Here is a 26,165-nt window from a genome sequence, read left to right as displayed (position 1 = left end):
CAGAGCATGATTTAGGCTAATCTATGAAAATGTATAAACAGAAAATTCCCATATCTCTCAGTGAGTAGTGGGCCCTGGCACTGTAATGGAAATCACTGCACTTCATAATGGCATATCCTTTTACATGAGATATAAAACCACGCATGTTTGGTGTTTCTGTTTTTGACTGACTGACCTTGAGTTTCAGGAGGACCCAGTAGCTTCCCCTAGCAGAGATGAGAAATTTCTTTTGGGAGGTGTCATGTAAAACAATTCTCTCAGAGAAGAAGTTTGGCTTTTAATGAAAACCGTTATATTAACAGCACTGTTCTCCCAGGTGACCAGACCCCACATCTCAAAGGAAAGACTACAAAAATACAAGTCCACTAAGATTACAAATTATATTCTTGTATACTTGATTCATCTGTATAGTCACTGATGTCCAAAAATATATGACCACAGCACAGAGCTGCTGTTAAGGTATCAAAATCACCTAACAAGTCTATTGCATTTATTCTTCAAATATATATATATATTTGTAATTTTTATATTTTGAAAGATGCTTAAATTTTAGACAATAGCACACACAAACAGTAAAACAAGTGGATCACTGGGAAAAAGGTAAATAACAGATATTTTGAAGTGACAATGTTCAAATACTACTGAAATGTAATTGATTGTGTAGGCACAGCCTGACACTGTGGAGCACACAGATTACTTGAGTAAGGGCACTGGCAGGACCACTGCGGCCCCAGATGGCCTGCTGCCTACAGCCGAGGTTAGGCACTTTTTGTGCAAGAAATAAACGCCGTTTTACAAAACGTATGAATCTCAGATTCACTTCTCAGCAACGTTGTCTACATTGATTTTCACGTACAATAGCGTAGCTCTAACAAATAACATAGCAACAGAAGCAGTGTTTTGGCAGAGACACCGCTGCAAGCAGCGCAGGTCCACTAGAGGGCCCAGGGCCGTGCCAGGGAGAGCTGCAGGGAGCAGCAGAAGGGAGTTGCAGTTAATGCCAGAAAAACAGCAGTAGCAAATTTTACCCATCCCCTCCCCAGTGAAAGGAATGTATCATTAGAAGCCAAAAAAGAAATCTATATTAAGATACCGCTAATGTTCTAACAAAGTGACACAAACAAGTCACACCGCTAACAACTCACCTTCTTCCTACTCTAGGTATTTATAGCAATCTCTGAAATTTTACTGATATACCACGTTCTATTAATTCTGCTATTCTTCTCCCCTTCCTTTCCCCTTCCCCCTCCCCAAAAGAGAGGAAAAAAAAAAAAGAAAGAAAAAAAAAAAGTAGGATAAACAAGGAACAAAGCGAAACCTTTAAAATAGAATTTCCTCTCCCCACCATTTATGTAAGTTAGAGACTTAGGACTGTGCTGATGAAGCCAACCAGCAGCCATCCTGCACACGGCAGGGCACCTCATGCTGACTCTCTGCGTGTGCTGAATCATGGCGACTGATTTTACAGGAGTCAGTGACATGGTCGCATGTTACAAAGCAGGAACAAGCCTTTCATCATGAGAGTCCCTTAAATAGAAAGTTGTTAATAAACAAACTAAGTTAAAAATCAATTGACCCATAATTAAGTGACCTTAGAATAAAATGCGCCATTGCAGTATTTGAGCAGCACAGAACAAGTAAATATCTCTAAAAGAAAAAGCAAAGTCTTCTATGACAGAAACCAATTTGATATGGAAATGGGTCAACAGTTGCTTAAGATGTAGCACAGTTTTGATTTGATCTGCTATATTTGGACTCTATATGAGGCGCTTCCAGTAACATCGGTATTGCTTATACATGAGACTTTTGCATAATCACTGTATGAAGCATTAGAATTCTGCAAATCGAGAATGATTTTCAAAACGACTATACATAACTATGTTAATAATGTGGATACAACAGTATTTGCTGGAGAAAAAGAACAACTGTTTTCTCAAACAATTAGGATTCATGATACATTGCTTGGCAGACTATTGTTCAAAAGCCCACACAGTCCTTACCCAAGAGAAGCCCAAACGCATCCATGAGCACCAACTTATGCATAAAACTGAGCTCAGAATACACGCTGATCAAACAAGGAAAAAATATAAAAATAATCAGACATACCAGATAAGTTTATTTTACAAAAGAAATCCTGTATCTGTAGCAAACAGGTTTTTACATTGTTGCTTTTCAGAAAGGATCACAGTTGGAGTTGTTCTTGTCTTAAAATGGAATCTGGTTGTTTTCCTAAGCTTTTTCTTCCAAGGATATGATATAACCATTTACTTCCATGTACCTCAGTTGCTCCCTTTCCAGTTCACCTTGTTTTTCCTATGAAGACCCTAGTAAACCTTTTATCACAATACAGATTTCAATCTAATTTCACTCCTGAAAACTATGAAAGATGATTTCACTAAGCTTACCACCATGTTAGGGAACTTTCTCCATCCAGTAGTGATATCTGCTTCTCTCTGGTTGGTTGACCTTTGCTCACGTATCAATACTGTCGTATTTTTTCTTTGTCCTTGTGTTCCATTGTCTGACCTTGGAAATAAGAACACAAGTATGGAATCATTTCCTCTAATTAAGATAAGCATGCACATCCTAAAAGCCAACTGCAGGCATTAAGGATCAGCTACTGACTCCTAAAGAGCAATCATATATGGTAATGCAACCTTGGATGAGGTCATGGTAGTCTCTGAAAGCTAGAGCCGTTATTAGCTGCTGGGTACAGGCAACCTTTAAAAAAGACCTGTCCCCATTTTTGTTTTTGTTAATCTCTGTATGCTGCCTACCATCGAAAGAGGATACATTTAAATCATACTTTCATAGGTCATAATGTTATCATATTATTCCTGCAGAGACATAGAAGAATTATCATAGCCATAGTAAAACTGAAATCCAGGAATGTGAGAGTGCTAGGTCTTCACACAGAAAACAAAATGAGACAAAAAATAACCAGTCTTGTCTATTTGTGATTAATAATAATGACTCTAAAATCAACACAAATGATGATTACAGGGGCTAACAACCTTTATGGAGCCCATGTGAATATCCATTCTGTTATGTATCTTATACACCAACAAATATGATATTCTGAGAACAAATATCTCTGCAATACATATCTCCAAAAGGGTACACCCTGTTCAATCCAAGAGCATTTTAACCTAACAATTGCTATAGCATATTGCAATTATTAGACTAACTGCTATTAGTGAAAACCAAACTACTCAGTCCTATGTCTGTCTCTGTAACAGATGTCATACATAATGTTTAACAAGTAGTTCATGTCTCTTGATACCATTTTACCACTTGTAAAATAAGAATGCTTTTAGATCATTGAATGGTAGACGTTATAGAAGTAGAAAGCACTGACTATTATTTGTTGTATTATTATTATTTAATGTAACATATGGATGCAAAATTCTGGCTTGTTTGACCAGGAAGACAGCCCTATATGTTTAAAATTAAATTAGCATAGAAAAAAATTAAGCAAACAGACTATCTCAAATAGGAAATGAAATAAACAGTATGGAGCTCTTTAAATACATAACAAGTAATCAGCGAAAGGGCTGCGAACGGAACCTGAGTGGGAAGCTTGTGACCAGTGAGGCTGATATTGCTGGAAGCCTGAATGAAAGTTAAAAGGCTCCATGACTAGGCCAGACTATACAGGCAATTAGAACTGCTGAACGCTGCCAAGGCATCAGGCCAACAAGAATTACAACTCAACAAACTGAATGAAGGAGAAGGCGGGGTGGGGGGAGGAATAAAAAAAAAATAAAAATAAAAAAAAGGAAAGGCTTTAATTAAATATTTGAGATCTCACAAGGGATGGGGAAAGTGCCAGGTAACTGGAAGATGGTTAACTAAACTGAGGGGGTCTGTTCCCTCATTAATGCGTGGGGGAATTTACAAGTGTAACTTCTACTACCATTAATTGGAGCTACAGTAAACGAGCGATTTCCATGTGCACTGGTGGGGAAAGGCTCCTGTTACCTAGGATTGGTCTTACCTGTTAAGGGTTTATTGAAGAGTTACAGAGTGATTTCTGGATGTGAATGAAAAAGGGTCACTAAGATGGAACCTCCTGAAATAATAGTCTGTACTCCTTTAAATACAGGGTGATCCCAGAATAAAGCAGTATTTTCATAAGAACTTTTCTTAGCAGCATTTCTTCAGAATTGTGCAAACATTTACTTTTCCTTGCCCTGCACCTCAGACATCCCAAAATAACCATGGGGGACGTGTCAGGTTCAAAGTGGATGAAATAACTGCACTTCTGCAGCTCCTTGTCAGAAGGTTCACCAGTTGGGATGATTTTATTGTGCATGTGCAGAAATGAGACAGTGAAATGAAGCCAGCAGGTCACTCACCCGCAAAGAAGCGGTCAGAATGAGCAGAACAGAAGTACTTGTGAAAGAACCTAACGTTGGCGAGGGTAAGGGAAGAGCTGCAAGTGTACCATGTCACTGGACCCAATTAGAAACTCCACAGATGAAATTATGTCAGATAAGCATACACACATTTTTATACAGCTCCAAATTCTACAGTTTTCAGAACATCTATATCTTCGGAATTCACATGTAGAATTTTACATACACATTAGTTATAATACACCATTTTGTCATCCACTGTTCCTCCATTAACTCTGAAATCTGCTTCAGAACAGAATATCTAAAATTTCATTGTTCCTGTAACACCACAAACAAGTCAAGAGTTACTCAGAGAGGCAAAACAGATTGTTGTTTTGTTTTGTTTTACTTTCAGATAAATTTTGCAATATGTAAAATACTCCATATTTCTAGAACCCATGAATACAAACCTGAAATAATAGTTTTAGTATCTCTTTCAGGTATATAAAATTGAGAATTTAGGGCCACGAGGCTTCTATCAGAGTTCCATGTGAGTTACTGGATCAGTAGTTCTACCTAGAAAGTAGAAAACATTAGAGTTTCAGAGTATGGCCCTTAAAATTAAAATATATATATATATATATTATATTATATATATATATATATACATACATATATATATATATATATATATATATATATATATATATATATAAATAAAGAAATGCTATGAGCCTTCACAGGCTTTAGGCCACATAATTTATTATTTTTTTTAAATTCAAATTGCCCTCCCTTGCCTCAGAATTTGATCTCTCACATGAAACATGTCTATATGAGAACTAGATTTTAAAAGACTGTATCCTCAACTTTTACTAATGCCTTAAGAGAAAGGTGATCAGGTGGCCACCTCAGGAAGTCCAGCATATTTGAAACTCATAAACCAATTTGGACTTAGACTCTTATTTCATGAAAGGAATAATACTATATACCTTAAAGAGTATAGGAGAGCTTTACCACAATAAATTAAAATTATGAGAATAGTTAAAAGCAAATGAGATAATCATAAAAGCATTTACTGTTCTTGACACAAATCATTCAACACCATCACCATAGGATTACCTTACAAAAATAGTTGCCAAGAATGATTCTCTCTCTTGTTTACCCTCATGAAAATCCAAACACCTGTAAAGGACAGAACAGACATCTGCATTTTCTATGAAAGCAAACTTACTTCATAAATATGTCCTTTAGGGCCAGAACAGCCAAATTTTAGACAGGAATAATACAGGTATCATTTTTACATAGAATTTTAACACTGACATGAAAGCAAAAGTCAATTATTACTAACCAAGCCTGCTAATTTTCTCAAGATGAAGATGGAAAAAAAATGGAGAATTTTCACATTAAGGTGGTGGGCTATATTGTAGCTTAATTTATAATTTCCAGGCGTATAAGGCAAGCATAGACAGACCATATGTCTTTTCTTGGCCTTTAAATGCTCCTATTTTCCACTAGACTTGCCTTTTTCTCCATCTATTGGCAGCCATACCATTTGCTATTCAGGTGATTGGCTGTAATGAGCCAACTCCTGTTTCCGTATGAATAACCACTTTTTTCCCCAATTACTTAAGCTGCCAGCAAGTCACTGGTGTCATGTTCTTTGATGCAAATCTGACTGTCAATAAAGAACAGAACTACATAAAGAGAGAATTTATGATGATACCCTTAGATTAATATTTTTCTTAAATGCTACTCAGTTTAACTTCCAGGAAATATAGGGAAGAAGGCAATGGTCCACAGTAAGAAGAAAGAATATCTTTAATTGGCTTTGTGCTCCACATGCCCTTGTAATAAGTCTTTCCATATGGTAGTCTGAAATAAATTTATCAATCTCCATTAATGTATTTGTCACTTTAAAAAGGTCCATTTTAGTCAATACCAAAATCTATAAAAGTGAAAAATCACATTTCATTTTACAATTTTAAAAGCTAGAATACTGAATATATAGTTTGATATTTACAATTTTTGGAAATATGCAGACACACATAAAAGCGTGGGAGGGGGGAAGCTTCTGAGGCCAAGGAGCACCAGTTATTAACAATATGAGAACTAAATATGTAATTTTAACTCACTTTTTTGAAAGGTCAGTTTTTTAATTAATCTTTCTTAAGTGGGCTTAGATATTTTTCACTAAAAAGAAAATATTATTTTAAGCCATCATACAACTTAGATTTTTCAAGCCAGAAGAACTTATTCCCCCCAAGTAAGTATGATCATGGTGTAAGGGACAGACTCCTACCTGGTGCTGGCATTCCTAGTTGCAAGCACCAACCACGTATGGCAGCAAATACTTTGAGAACAACGTATTTTGAGAAAATAATGTTATAGTGAAATTCTAATACGATACAAAAAAAAAAAAAAAAAAGCTACCCAGTATTCAAGGCCTAGCCCACAAACTACCTACCTTCAAAGTTGTACCATTTCAAGAAACCTCTACAGATTGCTATCAAGCAGATTTTCCAAGTGTCGTCCATTTGTTCCAAGTGATTCCAATGAGAAGCCATTTTAAACCTTTAAACAATTTCTTCAACATCCACTTCGGCCATACAGTTATCAGCAGCCAATCTGAAGAGAACGATATTTTCACTACATATTACAAAGTGCTGTTGGCTCTACAAAACTCAGATTCGGTTCTGCATGTTCCAGGTGCTCTCAGCTGGGACTTTACCTATGAACTAATTAGCTACTGTAGGAAGATCTCTTATATCAGCAGGTGTCCTAAACAGCTACTGCTCTTTTGTTGAAAGGGTTTGTGGGTTGATTCTTTTCATTAAAAACAAAATAATAAATTATTGTTTACATAAGGTTGACAGCACTTTTTCACAGAGCTGAGACAGAACAGGCAGCCAGCAAAGGGAAGACAGGTGAAAAACAAAATTTAACAGTCTGCTAACAATTAAATCATCTTTGATTGTGCTGATTTACAAACAAGAAAGGCCCCGTCTAATCTCCATAAGGGAAAAGGAAGAGAAAAAAGATGCTAAACCTGAAATTCATTAGTGAAATGCATTTAGTGTCTAAATTAAACAAATAAGTACTGTTAATTTCAGTGTGCTTAATTAGCCTGTAAAAGAATACAAACATATGTTTTAAGATTAAAAATGCAGTTTCATGGCATTTTTATTATTATCACTATTTGCTCCCCACATACTGAAATAGCACATAACTAAAAACTAAAACTAAAAAATTAATTTATTTATTCATTAACTTCAATATAGAAATTAACCAGAATTTATACAAATTATTTCATACACAGCTTTTTTCAACAATGCATTTTAAACAGGTGTTTTAAGACCATTGCCCAGTGGTTCTTCTTCTAAACATGAACCTTTAAAATCTATACTCAAGGAAAACTGGCTGCTACAAACATTAAGGGAGCACTGCTGATCAGGTACCAGGTCACAGGCTTTTTTTTTTTTTTTTTTTAAACAGACTAGAAGGAGCAAATAGACACCTGACTGGATTTACAAAAGTTAAGACACCTGCCTTCTCCTCAGTTGCTTTCAACTCCCCTAATAAATACTAATAGACTAATACAAGCCACAGACTAGCTGGAGCCTACATTTGAAATCTGCTCTCAAACCTCATTTGCAGATTGGCCAGATGGTAATTAGTGTGGAGGTGTTCTCCAGGCAGACTCGCTTTCAGGGCAGGGTTTTTTAAATTTTATTGGGGTTGGGGGAGGAGAAAAAGAAGTCTTTTTTTTTTTTTTCCCAGTTAAGATTAGTAACAGCTAGGAAAGGGTGCATAAAAGCCAAGCTACAACAGAATATTCTCTAGTTTGTTATATTTAAGAAAGTGCTTGCAACTTAATCCAGGGAGACCAATAAACAGAAGACTAAAATAAAAAGGCAGAAGGCTGCAGTGTCAAAGTGCTGTTAAAGTACATGAGAAAAGCAATCCACTTGGGGTTCATTGTAACACTTCTAATAATGAGCTTCCCATATTTAGACACAAGAGATAGCAAATTCAAACCCCCTGGAAAGGATGCAATACAGTTATACAACAACATAGCAAACTGTATTTGTTTTGTTATTACTACCTATGCACCCTATGGTTTCTTTAGGGAAGATGATATGATATCTTTATACCGTGGTGTGTAAAATAGCCTGAAATCTTTCTTTAACACCACTAACGTAACAAAATCCTCCCCGAATAGTGAAAGACCTCCACTTGAAGCTAAGCTTGATCTTAAACATCACTAAAAAAATAATATGTTTTGTTACTGCATTTCTCTGAGAGGTTTTCAAAATCATTCCAGTCAGTACATGAGATAGGATACATATTGTCGGGGATAAGTTGTTAAAGTGAATTTGAAATGTGCTTCTCAAAATATCATTTACACATTTACCAGATGGTAAAATAAACATGTAAATTGTTATCGAGTATACACCAACTTTATACTACAATTTTACCCACTGTAGAAATGGTGTAAAAATGCTGAATATAGTGTTACTTGTTCATTTAATAGTTTATTAACATTTTAAATACTTTTGGAGAATAGGTTTACTTTTGAAGTCAAAAAATACTTACTTAAGCAGCGTTTTAATCCATCAATCAGGTCAAACTAATCTACTTGCTTCTACATTCAGCACTTTAATCAGTGGTATGATTATCATAAATACAGTTCATTTCAAAGTATTTGCCTATAAATAGATGTTACGTGTATTTATTAGAAATTGGTTTTAAAAGACTAATTTAGGTGCACAGAGTGTTGCAAAGGTAATTTTTGGAAGTGCAATTATCAATATCTCAGTTAAAGGCAGCTGCTATTAGACCACCAGGTCACCTTGCCACTGGAATCTACTCTTCCATAAGTCATTGAACACATTCAGAAATTTGACCACGAATATTTTACTTTTGACAAAATAGAAGGCATGTGATAATGAACCTCTGTATCCTAAGAGCCTAATGTACACACTAGGTAGAAATACACTGGAATTAAAATCTTCCCACTCAACTAACCCTTGATTTTCCCTAAAATAAAAGGTCCTATACATATGATCATTTATTAATGGTCCTGGTGGAAGACATCAGCCGAAGTATTCTGATGAAAGCTTGTTGCTTGTGCTACCAGTAAGTGGTGCCTGGTGTGTCTTCTCTACCAACCCTGTACATTAGTTATACTGTGCTATGGAATTTTCTTTCCCACCTTTCAGGCTATACCTGTTTGGGTTTTTTTGTCTGTTTATTTTTAATATATATTTTTTATTTTTTAGAAAAAGGGGGGAGGGGGGAAGAAATAAATTCATTCTTCTGCAGTCTTAAGTTTAGGAACTTTCCTCATCTATGAGGAAATATATCCACTCAGCACATTTTATTTTTAGTCTATGTACCCAACAGACTCTGAACTGCTCTTTAGTAATGAGTATTTCAGCTAGTCTGCACACTCTTTAAAATATCCAAGGTCTTTTTTTCATCAATCCACAGCGAAGTCTTGGATTCTCACCTGAGATCTGCTTGAATTATTTTTTTCAGAGGCTTTTTACAGCATCCAGATTCAACACCATACCAGTTAAGCTCCCGTTTACTATAATGTTGCTGCTTTACTATTATATGCCCTTGGCAATAAGGGGTTACAACATAGATACAAGTAATACATGACGATTCTCAAAAGTACTGGCACAGACTTACCTTAAGAGTTAGTGAATTTTGGAGAAGCTTCTATATCCAACAAATGCGCCGTATTAGTAGGTGCCACAACATAAAATACTACAAACCAAAATTATCATTAAAGAATATTCTCCCATATAGAGAGCTAGCACAAAGGTAGTAGATAGCAAGGTTTAGCAAGCCTGTCTAGTTTCTCTAGCTTGTGGTTTAAGACTCAAAAGTCCTACTGACAAACCAAGTGCCAGAAGCTGCACCACACTGGATGCTTCATCACGGCTCCAGCAGAATCTTTTAGGGAAAAATAAAAAAACAACAATTTGCATGTGAGCACTTCTAAAGCACCATTTGGAATTTGCTGCTTTGCCAGCCTACCATTTAGATTACACTGCAGCTGAAGCATTTTACAAAAAAAGACACAGGAATACTTGATGATGCTAAAGAGATTACAATAATGAGGTTTTCATATGGAAATAACTAATCATGTAATTTAATTAAATAATGTCCCCCCCAAAAAAATAAATATATAAATAAATAAATTTTTGTAAAGGGTTGGTTTAGAACTCATTAAGGAAAAACAAAATTTCAAACTTAAAGAAGTAACCTAAATGGAATGGGGAGAAATGGAATAATGAATGCAGATGGGAGGTGTCCAACAGCACACCTGCAGTTGCCAGCATACCTCTATACATAAATCAAAACAGATGTTGGGAAGCACAGGAGTCTGACTACCAAAATCCCTAGCACATTGGGAGTCATGTATTGGCTTCAGTGTATAAACAACTGCTATAGACTAAAACACTGAGCACAAGAGGGAACTGGTGAAGAAAGCACTGTCTTCAGAGTCTGTGCCACGAAGCACCAACCACCTCTGCCAGCTAACTTCAAAGCAGAGCCTGAGCCAACACTCCTATAAAGGCAGGGCGATCACTGGAAACTTGAAGCATATGCTGCTATTTACATAACTAATTGTAGCATGCACAGTCAAAAAACAGCCTCTAGCTTTAGCATATATGTGCAAAATAATTGATTGTACTGTATACAGAAAATTAGAAGCTGTCAGAAACAAAGCCACTAGTAACAGCCCTGAGAATCTAGAGGAGGCATCTCCTAGATTGCAGAGGCTATTCTTCACACAGCTGTGTGATTTACAGCAGGATATAAATCTAGGTGAGATTCAATGATAGCTGACACCCCATCCAAGCTTTCAGCCCAACTGACGTACACACCCCATGATCTGATGGTGGAGATGCTCAATAAAAATCTTCCCAGACTCTGACCAGCTGTGATTTGTCACTGCAATCATTATAATACAAGATAAAATTTTGTAAAAAATATTGCAAATATAACAACAATGCTCATCTGTCTGCACAACACATACCCAGCCTTGCAGAATAAAATGAAGAAAAATGTAAAGACATAGAATAAAACGCCAGCTGAGTTGCACCTAAGCCTCCGATGAAAAATAGGAGGACACCAAGACGTGGAAAAATACAAAAGATGCACTAAAGCTGCATTATACTGGCAGCTTCTCAGTGGGAAAATAAATAAATAAAATGGAGAAAAAAAAATAAAAATAAAAAGGTTTCTAAGGCAAAACAGAATGTTTGTGTAACCCAGAAAAGAAAATGCACATTGCTTCTAGAATATTCTGCTACTATTCAGAAATAACATTATTAGAAAATGACATTCAATAAGATCTACATTGGATAAATACAGAATAGACTAGAATTTCTTGAAATGTTTAATATTTTTATATTAAAAATGATTAAGATAGATTATTAAGATATCTTCTGGCTAGTAATTTTTTGGAAAATTATATTAAAATGTAAAAATAAATAAGCTGTAAAGAATCAAGCTCAGATCAGAAGTGGCCCTATAAATTGCAGTACAGCACCCACAAAACTAGTTCATCTGTTACTTGCCAATTAGGAGAAAACTCATAAACAGACACCCTGTTTAATTCAGGTTAAACCCATAAACTGACACCCTCATAGAAAAAAAAAATATATATATATATGTGTGTGTGTGTGTGTGTGTGTGTGTGTGTGTGTGTATTTTGAGTTAAATCCTTTGAAACTGTAAGAAACTAGGTACATGTAAATAAAAACATTTGGATACAAAATAAAGCAGCCTTCAATGAATCTCTTCCTTTTCACTATTCCTCAGCAAGAAAAGACCCCTGTCAGAGCATCTCCTCAAAAGGAGTTAAGGGAGAGAGCTCACCGATGTGCTCAAGCCCTTAACAAAACCACCTCTGGGGTGAGCAGTGAGGAAAAGGGCAGAGGAGAGCAAGGCAGAGGCTGGAGCTCACATGAAGCTCTGGAGGTCTACCAGAGAAGGAGAGCAGAAGCTACCAGGGGACTACTGGTGTGTGTGCGTCAGCTTGGAGAGCTTCTGCTTCATCTCTCAGGTGTGCAGCAGTGCACGCACCATCTTAACCAACTCTCTGGGGGTGGGTTTTGTGTTATGGGTCAACCCACTGCCTGCAAGAGGGACCGTCTGGCTTGCTGAAGCCCTGCCCTTGCACCACCGGGCAGTTTCCCCAACAACAGCACCATTCCCATCCAAGCTACTTTGAGGTGCTTAGCTGAGCAAACCCAGCCTTGGGGAAAGGGTCGGGTACACAGAGCTGCACACTCTCCCTGTGACAGCTGTAGACATCAAGCTATAGTCAAAATTAAATACAATTACTGTTTAGCAGAGTGTGTATTTAGCACCGGCATTGCCCTTGTCCCGCTATCGATGGGAAATCTGACCATGGTAACAGAACTGTATTTTCATTACCGAGGGGAAAAAACACCCCAAAACCCACAACAGATAACACTACTAAAGAAAAACAGACTTAGGTCCTCATCCTGCAAAGACATCTGTGCATCTATCTGCTAAACTTTACACTGTCACAGGACTATTTGTGTTGTTTCTCCGGTTATAAAGTATTTGGAAAACGAGCGTATACTGCTAATGGACTACTGTGGATTTGGGCCTTTCAAGTTACACCCATCTAAATGGCGTACAGGGAAATAAACTCCTGAAACAATCTTTCATCCATATGTTCTTCCAGTAAATTTTATACTGAATTTTCAAGTCCCACTTTCCATTTCTGTTGTTACACTTCATGCTACTTAAGTTTAGGTCTACCTATAAAAATGAATCAGACTGCAATAAGAAAAAACACGTTTTAAATACTCTTAATTGATATCAGTGATCAGAGAAAAATTGTAAGTGAACAATATATGGAAATACATCAGCTGGAACACTGAAATGTTTAAAAATACAGCACTGAATGTTAGTATCAGTTTTTTTATCCTATTTAAGAGAAAAGAAAAAGAGCGACTCTAGATAAGACTGCAAAATGTGTGAAAAAAAAGATACGGACATTACCAAATTTTTGACAGATACAAGAAGGACTGAAAATACCTGATTAATTTCCTTCCATTCAGCTTCTGAACATTTCTTCAGTACTAAAGGAATCCTCTTGGCATAAATATTGCCCCTAAAAAGGGGACAAATCCTTGCATAACATGCACTAGCCAAACAGGTTTTGATCTATCTATGAAGACAATTAAGGCATCAAAATCAACTTTGACAATAAGCAGAAATAAAGCTTCAATTATTCTTATAATCAAAACGGAGGTAATTAAAAATGCAAGTACAATAAGATAGCAGTTGGTCTTTTTTTTTTTTTTTGAAATTCTTTTAATATAGGAGAAACAAATACGTACATCAAAGTAATACCTGGCCCTGTTCATTCCATCAAACCGCCCCTGCTTTGGGCTGTATCTCAACACGAGAGGAAACAATCAGATGACACAAATCAGTATTGATCTACTGAACCAAGGAAATAACATAATTTTGCACCAGTTGAGGATTTAATCTGTGGTACTCTGCCCACAGTTCAGCAACAAACCCCAATCCTCAATTAATATCTGAAATAACTGCTCAATGAGGTGTCCAAGACCTAAACTGTCAAAAGGGTGGGCATAACTCCAAACTCAGAAGCACTGCAGGTTTCTTGGTGAAACGTGCAGCATTTCTCAACGTAGGCTACTAAACAATTCAGTGACTTTGAAAAATGCCCCTACCCCTTGTCACTTACATGCGGTGTTTTCAATAGCTTGACTCATGAGCTGTCAATATGAAGCAAAACCTTTCACCTCTTACTCAGTACCTTGCATCTCATCCAAGTCAAATGCCCCTTTCTGCTAACACAACAGAAAAGTAAACTGAGCTACCAGAAGGGAGCTTCCACCAAGCTTAAGGTGCTTTAGAAGTACAGGGATAAAGTGGTGGAAACACCAAGAAGGGGCAGATGCTTTAATACTTTGCTGAAAACAGACGTAGTGTGGTGACCAGATATTTCTCTGTGGCATTACACCACAGATCTGACCTAATGAAATGTGGGCACCACTCACATAACAATGGGCAAGAAGGGCAGTGCTGCTGCAAGACGCTGAGATGGGATTCCCAGGAGATACAGCAGCATGTGTGGATGAGCCCCAGCTTTCCTCATAGCCAAGGAGTGACCACCACATTTCTTCAGCATCTCCAACAGGAGAGCCGCAGAAGATGGAGATCAGATGGTCTGGTTGTTGTCTATCCCCAATAATCAATGTCTGCCCTTCAGCAAACATTTCCACAAAGGTAAGTAAGCTGTAAGCAGGGTGTTAATCAATCACTAAAAGTGTTCCTTAACTTACATTTGTGATTTCAGTTTAATTCCTGGTGGGTGGGTGTCTCCATCTAAACTAGGACACCTTGCAGCAACCTAAATTTTTCTCTCAATTCGAAGTTTCAGTCCCAGACCAGTATTATCTGCTCTGGGATAAAATACACTCCATGGAAGAAGCCTACTTAAAAAAAAGTGAATTCTGTAGCATGGCCTATAGAAATTAAGATGTGACTTCTAAAAATAAGTTTAATTTAGGAGTAGCACTAGAAAATTAAAATTAATTAAAAAAAAAATAGCTGAACAAGCCCCCCCAAAAGGTATTACAAATGACTGAAGTGGAAGCTTGTCTGATGCGCTTTGGTAACTCATCAACGCACTGTTTCTACTATATTAAAAAAAAAAAAAATCAAATTATTAAGTGTATTCTAAATTAGTCAGTCACTTCAAGGTACACGAATATCACAATTATTGAAAAAGGCCTTGATCCTGAAAACATTTATGTCTGTGAATTTTTAGACAAGTGAATAGTCTTTGTAGGACTGACCTCTTACTTTACGTTATTCACACATATGAACTTGCATGCACGATCAGAGACTAAGGCAGGAATACACATTTACAAGCTATCAACATTTTACCTAAAATGTCTCTTAAAACAGATTCAAAGTCATTACCAGCTGTTTCTTATTTAAAGCTTAAGAAATAAATGCCTGTTAATACAGTCTAATATTATAGTTTACACAGAAGGAATGTAGCTGAAGTCTTCATCCATTCTGCCTTTAATTTTGAAAAAAAAAAAAAAAAATCACCTAAAAAAGTCAGCTTAGGACCAACAAGATCATTCGTACATGTATCAGCCCCTTAGTGTTAGAAACACAGCAACCCGGAGGAATTGCAGTGGTAACATGAATAAAACATCACAGATTTTATTGTGTAACATATTTTATCAGGCCAAAAGTTATACCTAATCAGGAACGGCAGCTTTGGATCTTTATGCATCAATGATTATTCTACCTTTATAAGAAGGACAATATTACCTATGATTAAAATTTCTAGATACAGAGATATATATGCTTTTCAAAGAGATATATATGTTTCAGATACACATATCTGAACAAATAGAAGGCTCTCAAGTGATTGTGGTCTTGAAATAAGAGGTGTTTTTGTTTGTGCATTCCCAAATTAATATGCATTCTGATAAATCCATGAAATGTTATCACTAAGCTGCGTGGCTCTCTAGACCTGCTACAAACATATTAGCTGAAAAGAACAGGGTACTGAATGCGAACAGTCTGCTGCCTTCCATCTACTTATCACTCTGCTATTTCAATTTTTTTTTCGTTTGACTTTGTCCCTGTATCTTAGCTAGTCACACATTCCCCACTGGAGACCACATTCATGACAAGTTTTAATACTTAAAACGAAACCTTGCATACAGTTTGCACAGAAGCAGTACCTGGAAAGCATACTTCCATGCAAAATCCTTTTTTCTGCTTTTCCCAATACACATGCATTCTATTTTTGTGTCTGAGTGGTTTCAAAATTCTCCTATGTAATTTAAATAAGACTTCCGAAAACAGTAACCTTTCACAGGGATAAACCACAGCATTTCCAGCTGACAAAATAATTTATGAGGGACATACAAAGCACCTGAAAACGCGGACTGCAAAGAAAACCATTTTAACTATAGCAACAGAACTCACTGCATAATGTTATAAGTAAAATTATGCAATTAGGTCTCTTATCAGACTTATTCAGATTTATGCCAATTGGGGGGGGGGAATCATTGTTCACCACAGTTCCCTCGAGCACTACCTAGGGGAGGGGAGTGATGACCAGACAGCGAAAATTAAGAAGAACGTGTCCCACCTTACGCCTATTCTGCCAATCTGTCGCGGTTGTTCTTCTAGCTCCATAGGTTTACATGATTTTTTTTTTTTTTTTTTTTTTTTTTTTGCTGACAAGTAATACAAGACAGATTCTTGCCTTCTTAGGATCTTGCAATCTAGTTTAGACATAGCACGTCAAGTGGTGATGAAAGAAGGTTAGGGTGGGTTTGAAGAGATAAGGATTCCAACAGTAAACGATGCAGAGACATCAGTTTAGTAATGTACACATGTTTTGCATGATTCATTGGACCAAAATGGCCAAAGGAACTTAAAAAGCTGTCAAAGGCATCTTTACCTCTGACCTACCTAGTCATCCATCTGCTTCCTCATACTGTCAATCAAAACCCTCCCATCCTTATCACTATTCTATTACACACATTTTCCGCAACCATTTCTCCTCCAGCTCTTAAAAAATATCTTAGCAAACATTTCAATCAGTCATTAAAAACCTTGTTAAAATATGCAATGTGTCATCAAATATGCATAGAGTACTCGTGCAAAATCTGCAGAGCGTAACTCACCGTATTACATGGGATATAGCATTAATGGGAAATATCATGGCAAGTATTACCGATAGGAACTTGGAATTACTTTCTAGGGATCGTCTTGCTCGGAGCTTGATTTTGTGTAATTTCAGTAACGCAAAGAAAGGGCAGTTGAGTAGATTATTTTCCCGAATAATTAAATTAAAAACCCGCTCAGCACGGCTAGAATAATAACACAAATTATACTTCATGTAAAATTCATGCAAATAGTTGCTGGTCTCTCGAATTCAAACTCGGGGTTTTGCTTTAACTAAGCCGCAAGTATATTATCACTTACATACCCTGGGTCAAAAACCGCAGCTTTGATTCTAGGTTTATGCAGGTATTTTAACGCGTTAGCAAACGCGTGTATGGCAGATACACTCCTGCATCTCTAATGATGGCGATAATAATAAAAATAAGTAATAATAAACGGACCTACCGACAGGAAATAGCCTTTTTTACTTCTGCAGCCTTTACCTCTTCCACTCTCCCGCAGAAAGAGTTAGTGATTTATAGCGTCCTGTCGAGATAGTTACGGAACAGCGTTAACCACTGGCTCTCAGGCGGGGGTTTTGCTCAGCCCTTCCAGGCGCTCGCCCCGGCCCCCCGGGCCGCAACCCGCCGGGCAGGCGGCAGCGAGCCCCCGCCTCAGGGGCTGAGGGGCCGCGGCGGGGGGCTCCTGCGGGCCCGGCGGCGGGGGGCTCACGGCGGAGGCGCCCCTCAGGGCTGCGTGACGGGACGGAGGGGGCAGCGGTCGACGGCGGGGACAGAGGGACGAGTTTTGTTCGTGTGTTACACCTCGGACGGCTCCTCGCCGCGACGCCGAGGGGGCACCGGGACCCGGGAGCAGTTGCGGGGGGGGTAAGTGGGGAGCGCTTCACCGCGGGCCCTCTCCTCCCTCACGGCCCGGCCGCTTCCCGCCCTGCCCGACGAGGCCGCCGCCGCCATCACTTCAGCCGTAGCCCAGCGCGGGCGGCCGGGCCGTGAGGGTCGATACCGGCACCAAAGGCCCCGGCGGCGGCTTCCCAAACTCGCCGTGTCACCCCTCACACCTGCCCTAACGTCCCGGCCCCCACAGGCGAGGGAGGAAGGCGCCTCACCCGGCCCGTCTCCCCGCCTCTCCCTGAGGGGGCAGCGGCGGTCCTCACCCAGCCGCCCCCCTCACCTCTGCTCCGGGGCGCGGTCGGGGCAAGCAGGGAGACCCGCACCCCCCGAGCCGTCCCTCCTCCTCCTCCTCCTCCTCCTCTTCCTCCTCCTTGTCCTCCTCCGGCCGGCAGCGCCGGGCCGGGAGGGGGCGAGCCCCGGCGCCCTCGCTGCCAAGCGGCGTCCCGAGACGAGGTGAGCGTTTTGCCAGGTTTATTTTACTTGTTATACACAGACGATACAAACGGGCAAAAACCGAAACATTTCTCAATGGAGCAGGTACTTGTATAAATTATTCAGTTCCACGGACATAACAGAACAAATATAAAAATCACAACATTCGATTTACAGAAGAGTCAAAAATATACACACGTTTATGACCCTGAATTTCTATTAGGAAACTTCCCCGTCGAGTGTAACCTAGACTGAATATTTAGCCCGATGCATATTTCAGTTTGCAGTTGTGTTTCATATAAAAATGCGTTAATCGTATAGATTTGCTACTCAAAATTCGAAGACTTACTATTCTGCTTCGCCGGGGGGGAGACCTGGAGGGATATTACTTCTCCGTCACTGCCAGAATCAGAGGTTTACAGGAAAGAGCGCTCTTACTTTCGATGTGCACTTTATTCCCCAGGAAGTCAGATCTCGGTTAGCTACTTTATGAAAAAGTCAATTCCAAAACTAAATGCAGTAAAATATACAACTCACAATTCATCTTCACTGGACTACACTATGGTTACCAACAATTCAGTCGTCTATATCTTTTTTTTTTCTTTTTTTTTTTTCTTTTTTAGATTATTCATTACAAAGATTTACAGCAATATAAAGAAAGAGGGGAAAAACTGCAAAGAAATTTGAAAGGAGTTTGTCAGCATATTTGGCACCTGCAGGGACCAGTAATGGATTTGGCACTTGGGGGCGATGGGGGGGGGAGGAATACCACAAAAATAATAATATTGCTGATGTCGAGCTATTCCTTTTAAAGAAAAAAATACAGAGGCAGTTAATTTTGCTTTTGGAAGGCGTCATGCTACTTTAATCGACTTTCCTACGAGACGTATTTCTGGTCTTTTGAAGGGAAAGCTCAGCTATTCCGTAGCTGTGTTAGCCCAGGGCAGTGCGTAATTATTTCATGCGAGGAGTTGCGGGGAAAGTGAGAAACCCATTACTCGCTGTACGGCTACGGGGCGCTCAGCATTTCCAGAGGCGTTTAGAAGGAGTGTTCACCTGGGGAGGGGAGGCGGGGGGAGAGTGAGGGGATTTAAACAAGATCTAAGTTTTGCGACTTAACAGTGAAAACAAAAGTAAAGAGAAAGAAAAAAAAGAATCCGAACAAATAGGAAACAAACCCAAAGGAAAGTAATAAATTAGAACCCTATGTACAGGCATTTCACAGGCTCTTTTTCCCCACTATTACTACCATCCCCTAGTATCCATCCGTGGTAAAAGGAAGGAAGCGCTGTACGGCTGGAGAGAGTCTACACATCCTACTGACCGGCGGGGCTCGGAGGCGCGGGGGGGGCGCCCGCGGCGGGGCCGTCCGCGCCCCCGGGGCTCCGCCGGGCCTCGCGGGGCGGGCGGGGAGGGCGGCTCGGCCTCCTGCCTGCCTCCCTGCCCGCCTCCCCGCCGGGCCGGGCCGTGCCGAGCCGGGCCGGGCCGGGCCGGGCCGGGGGAACGGATGGGGCAGCTAGGGGCGGGGGTCAGTGCGCTAACCGCGGAGGAGTTATTGTGCAAAAGGACGGCGGGGCCGGCGGCGGGCCGCGCCTAGCTGTGCGAGTAGAAGCCGTAGTAGCCGATGTCCTTGGCGCAGGTCTTTTCGCAGTCCCGCTGGGTGAGCACCTCGCTCTTGAGGGGCGAGGAGCTCTCGGACACCGGGGTGTCCGACGGGGAGATCCGCCGCCTTTTGGCCTGCTCGTAAATCCCAGAATCGGTGGAGTCGATGGACTTAATGGACGACGGCGTCTCGATCCAGCTGGAGTCGGACAAATCTTTGGGCTTGGAGTCCTCGGCGCCCGGCAAGGGGGACCGCTCGGGGGCCAGGCTCTCCGCCTCCTCCCCCAGGTAGGGGTTGCCGGCGGCCATGCGCGCCGCCGCCGCGCTGTTGGGCCAGCAGGAGAGCACCGAGCCCGACTTGCTGCAGTACTGCGGGGGGCTGCGCGCCCCCCAGCCCGACGGGTCGGCGTAGTAGCCCAGCGGCCGCCCCGCGCAGCCGGCCGCCTGCAGCGGCAGCGCCTTGACGCCGGCCGCCGCGTAGGAAAGCAGCGTGGCCGCGTTGCCGGCGAAGTCGGTGGCCGTGTCGTAGGCGGAGGCGGCGAAGTCGAGGCGGTTGTTGGCGGGGGCGACGAACCAGCGCTGCGGCGACGGGGCCCCCGGGTCCTCGGCTTGCTGTGGGGAGAGCAGCCCGTTGGTGTGGGGCACGCTGCGGTCGGCGCCGGGCCCCGGGCCGGCTCCTGCCCCGGGGTGGAAGCGGGACTTGGCGTAGTTACTCACGAACTGGTCCTGGAGGAAGGAGCCGGCCATGGCGTAGCGGGCCCCGGGCACGATCTGCGAGCGGGGCGAGTCGTTGGGAGACGGCGTCAGCCGGTCCATATCGCAGCCCGTGTAGATCCTGCCGGAGAGAAGGGGACAGGGCTGGGTGGGCGCCGCCGTCGGGGGCACGGGCGGGCGCCGCCGCCCTCGGTGGGGCCGGGAGACAGGGCCCTAGCCGGGGAGGGCACGGCAAGCTGCTCTTTGGGACCAGGGGGTTCCTGCTCTTAGCCCAGGGGCTTCCTGCTCTCAGCCCAGGGCTTGAAATCCCCGCTCCGTCACACGCTGACCGGTCCCGCCGTGTGCGCCACAGGCAACCCGGGCGTGTGCAGCGAGCAGCGGGAGCGGCGGGCTGCGGCGTTATAGCGCCTGTTTAACACTTATTATTGAGAGTCGCAGACGAACCATCAACATTTTACTGGGTTTAAATTAGGCTAATCTTTAAACACCTACTGGAGGAAATGCAGAACCAGACGCATCTAGTGTTCCCTGCGTGGCCTATATATAATTCTCCCATGCTGGGCTGCAATTTGCGATTATAAAAACTTTAATGGATGAATAACTACTATCTGTATTTAATTCAGGCTAAAACTGTGCTTTAATTAACCCTCCACGCCTCCTGGAATTTCTTATCCAAAATAAACTTGGCCCTTAAACAAATCCAACGTGCTAGACAACATTGAAGCTTCCCCCTCCCCCCGTCTCCTGTAAAGTGACGCCCTATAAAGTTTTTCCCCTCTGAAAAAGGGAAAAGCACTTGAGGCTGGGGGCGAAGGCCACGAACCCTCTCTGAAGGCCGCGGGTCTTGCAGAGGCCGCACAAGAAGCGACATCACGGGGCTGCCCTCACGGCGCCCGGCCCCTCGCGGCTCGCAGCGGCCGCCCGACGGGGCGGTCCCCTCGGGGAGAGCCGCTGCTCGGCCCCGGGAGCATCTGGAGCTGCTTCGGGCCTCGGCGTCGCTTCCCCCCTGGGAGCGAAATGCCGCTGCCGGGGGGAGCTGGAGCCCTGCGAGAGGCCTCAGCAGGCGCGGGTGCTACACGCGGCCTGGGGCGCTGGGTGGGAGGCTGCTCCCGGCTGCAGCCTCCAGAGGGAGGAGGAGGTTTCCTCCTTCCCTCAGGGGCTCGGCCCCGTCCTGCGGCCCCGGGGCTTGCAGAGGGACCGAGTAGCTCCAGGGCCGCCCGCCCCCTCGGGGCTCTGAGCCGCCCTGCGCCCGCCCTGAGCCCTGAAGGGGCTGTGGGGGTGTGTGGGCAGGAGGTGCCCGCCGGCCATGCCCTGGGCCGAGGCGAGCCGCAGCCGTCAGCGCTGCTGCAGCCGGGCCCGGCTGTCCCCGTTCGGCTCCCGGTGACCGGGGCGGCCTCCCCACAGTAGCCAGGCCCTGGCAGCAGCCCCCGGGCGGTTCTGCGAGCGGGGGAGGCAGCGCGGGGACAAACCGCGATTAAAACTTCGCAGCCTTTAGCTCCACCCAGATGCAAGGAAGGAGAAAAAATATATATAAGGAAAAAAAAAAAAAAAAAAACTCTCCAACCCCAGAGGGGAACAAAACGAGACGGAAAAGAAAATTTGCTCTGGACACAGGGATTGCGGAGCCCGGGCTTATTCAAACCCGGCGGGCGCACAGCGCGCCTTGCGCGGGGCCCTTGCGCGCAACTCAACGCGAACTTGGAAAGGGGCGCAAAGAAAGGGGCCGGGTGCGGGGGCTCCCCAGCATGTGCTGAGCCCCAAATGGGGCAGCCCCTGTGTGCCCGCAGCCCTGAGGAGAGCAGAGAAGCAGTGGGCTCCGGCCGGGCCTCGCCCGGGGCGGCGTGGCGGGGAGGCTGCCCGCGCCCCCCAGCCTCTCCCCTTGACGGGTGCCCGCAGCCGGCAGAAGGGAAAGAAAAATGCGGTTTTACTTACGTGTCATAATTGTCTCGGAAGCCCTTGGCGAAAGGGTTGTGGTCTATTTTCAGCTGTGTGATCTAGGGAAACAGAGGAGCAGAGCACACGGTGTGAAAAGCACGAAGAATGCACTCTGCTGCAGCCACCGCGCTTTTAAAAGCACCGAGCTTCGCTCTAGTCGATCAAATTGCCTTTGAAACACGAAAAACGAAGCTGCGGCATGCTACTAGATACCAAAAATCGAATCTTAAGATTCGTTTTATTCTAAAAATCACGCTAAATATTCGCGTTTAACCCCATGTTTTCAAAAGTGTGTTTACGCGTAGCGCATGGCCGTGAATGTATTTAAACCCAGAAACGAGGCGAAACGCCCCGCAGAGCGGTAGCTGAGAGTTGAGGCTCGCGGCGAGCCAAATAATTAACCCGGGACCGCGGCCCGAACATATGTCACCGGGGAGAGGGGCACCGCCACCCGGCCATGCCGAAACGCGGCCAAGGCGGTAACGAGGTTTTAATTCGAGGGAGCTGCTCCATCGCCCCGGTGCGATCGATGGCCTCGCCAATTGATCTCCGCCGAGCGGGAGCTTCCCGGCGGGATCCCCGCCCGGCCCCGGGGCACAACGCGGAGGCAAAACGGGAAGGGAGCGGGGGGAGGCCCCGGTCTCCCGGTGCCGAAGCCCCGGGGGAGCGGGAGCAGCGGCCGGGCCGTGCAGGGAGCGCGAAGGGGCCGGAGCGGGGAGCTCTTTACATCGGTGTTCTGGTAGGCGGTGACCGCTATGAACTGGGTCTCGGGGAAGGTGAAGGTCTGCACTCTGCCCGGCTGGTTGGTGTCCTCCGTCCCGTCTTCGTTCACCTCCACCACATGCAGGCGGGGCTGGTACTTGTGGAGGGACTGCAGAACCACCATCTGTCAGGCAGAGGAAGAGGAGGGAGGGGGCCGCGGGGTTAGAGCAGCAGGACGGGGCAGTGATGCCCGCGGCTAAGGACGCGAGGGCTCTCCCTCCCCGCCGCCCCTTTATCCTCGTTTGGGGACACGGTCTTTAAAAATAAGGACTATATATATAATGCATATACACATCCGACTGGAGAGTGCAGGATTCTGCCTGAAGCAGCAAAGCAAAAAAAAAAAAAAAAAAAAAAAGCCTAACGGAGCGTTTGCGGTTCCCCCACTGACCTGCCCGTTGTTGTTTGATGCTCCTTTATTGTTTGTAAGTTTTAGTTTCCCAAAGGAGATTTCCTGGCGCATCCAGTGGGCTCCCGTGTTGGGGGAGTCGGGGTGCATGTACACCCGGTTTCCTAAGCGAAACAACAAAAAACACCACCACATCACGGGTCTCGCATGTAGCCTGGTTCTGCCTCTGCAGCAGCACGCGGGGTCGAAGGACCCCATTAAAGTTAGCGCTATTTTTCTGCGGAAACCGCCTTCATTTAACCGAGCGGGATTAAAGCAGCGTTTTCCGATCACCTCTTACTTTCTCCACCACCCTCCTTTTCTTTTTTCTAAAAAGCATCGTTGGCCCTTTCTCGTTTAAGAAGTCGCTAGAGCCAGTCCACAAAGGCTTTAATTAATCATTCTCACCTACATATGTGTCGGGAAAAGTGTTAATTGGAGGAACTTGCCTTGTACATTGGTGTCCGCCTTGCCGCAAGGAACCCATTTGCCTCCCTGAAATCTCCAGTGGTTGGGATCCGCCAAAATTACATCCACAAAAATATTGTAGTGAGCCGTGGGATCGAGACCAGAAATATTAAAACTTAGGAAAGGGAACATGCGCCTATAAAAAGGAAAGGAAAAAAAAAAAAAGAAAAAAAAGAGAGGAAAGAAGGAAAGCAAGCCAGCGGCAGCGATACGCACACGCAGAGGAGCCAGCCCGCTGTGCATTATCCTCCCGGCTCCCGGTAGCGACCGGGAACCAAAAATCCAAAGCAACTCCCTCCCGAAACGTCGAGCTTTCCGCGGGGAAGGGGCGCGGGGAGCCGGGGGGGGGCTGCCCCGGAGGGGACCGGCCCCGGCGACCACCGGCCCCGGCGGCGGGCGGCTCCCCCGGGGCGGCGGCGGCGGCAGCGGGCGGCTCCCCCGGCCGAGCAGCCCCGGCGCCCGGAGAGGGTCCGCGCGGCGGCTTACCTCCCCTGCTTCGTGATGATCATCTCCGTCTGGTGCCGGTGGAATTTCAGCCAGAGCGGCCTGTTGCACAGGTAGACCTGAGCCTTGCCGGGGACGAGCCCCGGCTGGGTGGAGGAGAACTGGTAGAAAGGCGCCCCTTGGTAGGAATGGCCGTACTGCTGGGGGTAAGGGTAGCCCGCCGTGGGGTAGCCTTGCGGCGAAGAGTTGGACAGGAGGCTGTTATAAGCTCCGTTGGTGATCACAGGATGGTGAGCCATGTAGCGGCTGGGGCTGGCGATGGAGAAGGCTGGGTGAGCAGGTCCATGCTGGCCGGGGTAAGGGAACATGGTACTAGGAGCAGAGGCAGCAGACTGGGGCTGGCTGGACTGAGAGAGCAGATAGCGATCTGCAGCAGATCCATCGAAACTGTGACGAAGCTCAGAGACCCCGTCCAAGACGGGAGAGAGTTTATTTCTCTGGACGTCCCCTGGTGTGTCCTTGGAGTCAGGAAAATTGTCTGTATCTGACTGATTCGTCATCCCCCTGGTAATTTTTTTCAAAGGTGAACTTCTCTCCAGGTTGTCAGTGGTCGAGATAATGGGATGATCATGCAAGGCAAGCTCAGATCCGCCTGCATGTGGGTAACTGCTGCTCACATTGAGAAATTTCTTGGAGAGCATGATAGAGGGAGAAAGACAATGCTCCAGCTGCATAGCTCTAGCACCACAGTAATAACCCTTCAGTCCCTGGATCTGAAAGGGCTCCTCAGTATCAGAAGCTAGACATCCTGGGACCCTCACTAGACAGAAAGCACTTCATCCACCAAATGCTTCCCAAACGTTTGATTTACTTTTTTTTTTTTTTTTTTTTTTTTTTTTTTTTCCTTCCCTGGGAGAAGAGATTGGCCAATTGACACTATGCAGCAATCAGGAAAGACTCACTTTTGATCTTGCTGCTTGCGGAGAGGATGAAACGGCTTCTGCCATTGGTTAACCGCTGACAGTAATTTAATTAGATAGACATTAATTAGGATAATCACCTGGCTCCTGGTCGCGACGATCATGGCAAATTGAAGGAGATGATTTTATTGTGAGATAGAAGGAAGGCGAAGGGGGAAGGGAAGAGTGTGTTTGCTGTAAGAGCTCATTATTATGTGACCTTTCCAGCATTTTTTTTATAATTTTTATTTTTCATTTATTTTATTTATTTATTTATTTTTGACTACGGCTGCAAAATAAACCAAAAGCCCCGCGTTTCTCTAAATACTTGCGCGCCTGTCCCCCGCCTCTGGGTGCCGGGGGAGGGCCGGGCTGGGGGGTCCGGGGGCCGCCGACGGGGCCGGGCGCCGCTGCCCTCAGCTCACCCGGGCGGCGCCGCGCTCGCCCCGCTGCCGGGGACGACCGGGGACCGGGAGCCCCTCAC

The 26,165-nt window shown here is 44.0% G+C and overlaps 1 protein-coding gene and 1 long non-coding RNA gene across 4 annotated transcripts; both read right to left on the bottom strand.

Annotated features, from left to right (window-relative positions):
- Positions 1-289: 289 nt before the first annotated feature.
- LOC137859047 (uncharacterized) lies at positions 290-17,987 on the bottom strand. 2 transcript variants are annotated; one of them, XR_011098129.1, is made up of 6 exons: positions 17,532-17,987; positions 6,802-6,962; positions 5,457-5,519; positions 4,808-4,913; positions 2,406-2,526; positions 290-1,527 (listed from the first exon to the last, which is right to left on the bottom strand). It is a non-coding gene; the product is annotated as an uncharacterized lncRNA (long non-coding RNA). The 2 variants fall into 2 exon arrangements; XR_011098128.1 differs by lacking the exon at positions 290-1,527 and adding an exon at positions 1,534-2,313.
- Positions 17,988-18,622: 635 nt separating this feature from the next.
- TBR1 (T-box brain transcription factor 1) lies at positions 18,623-25,569 on the bottom strand. Of its 2 annotated transcripts, XM_068687688.1 has the most exons (7): positions 24,765-25,569; positions 24,260-24,414; positions 23,814-23,935; positions 23,388-23,546; positions 22,658-22,719; positions 20,729-20,846; positions 18,623-20,623 (listed from the first exon to the last, which is right to left on the bottom strand). In XM_068687688.1, the coding sequence occupies exons 1-7, from the start codon at positions 25,454-25,456 to the stop codon at positions 20,003-20,005; spliced, it is 1,929 nt and encodes a 642-aa protein (XP_068543789.1). In that variant the 5' UTR covers positions 25,457-25,569; the 3' UTR covers positions 18,623-20,002. The 2 variants fall into 2 exon arrangements, with proteins under 2 accessions (XP_068543789.1, XP_068543788.1); XM_068687687.1 differs by having other exon boundaries at positions 18,623-20,846.
- Between the last annotated feature and the right edge of the window lie 596 nt (positions 25,570-26,165).

Source organism: Anas acuta, chromosome 6, assembly GCF_963932015.1.
Source record: "Anas acuta chromosome 6, bAnaAcu1.1, whole genome shotgun sequence".
NCBI classification, from domain to species: Eukaryota; Metazoa; Chordata; class Aves; order Anseriformes; family Anatidae; genus Anas; species Anas acuta.
The sequence above is the reverse complement of the archived record's forward strand: the minus strand, read 5'-3'. Positions and strand labels throughout refer to the sequence as shown.

Bases quoted from the DNA above. Each gene is read 5' to 3' on its own strand.
- TBR1 (XM_068687687.1), bottom strand. From the start codon at position 25,456: ATGCAGCTGGAGCATTGTCTTTCTCCCTCTATCATGCTCTCCAAGAAA. The intron at 23,547-23,813 runs GTCAGTGGGGGA...TCTGCCTGACAG, and splicing joins CATCAAACAACAACGGGCAG to ATGGTGGTTCTGCAGTCCCT. The intron at 22,720-23,387 runs GTAAAGAGCTCC...CTGTTTCCCTAG, and splicing joins CCGCCTACCAGAACACCGAT to ATCACACAGCTGAAAATAGA.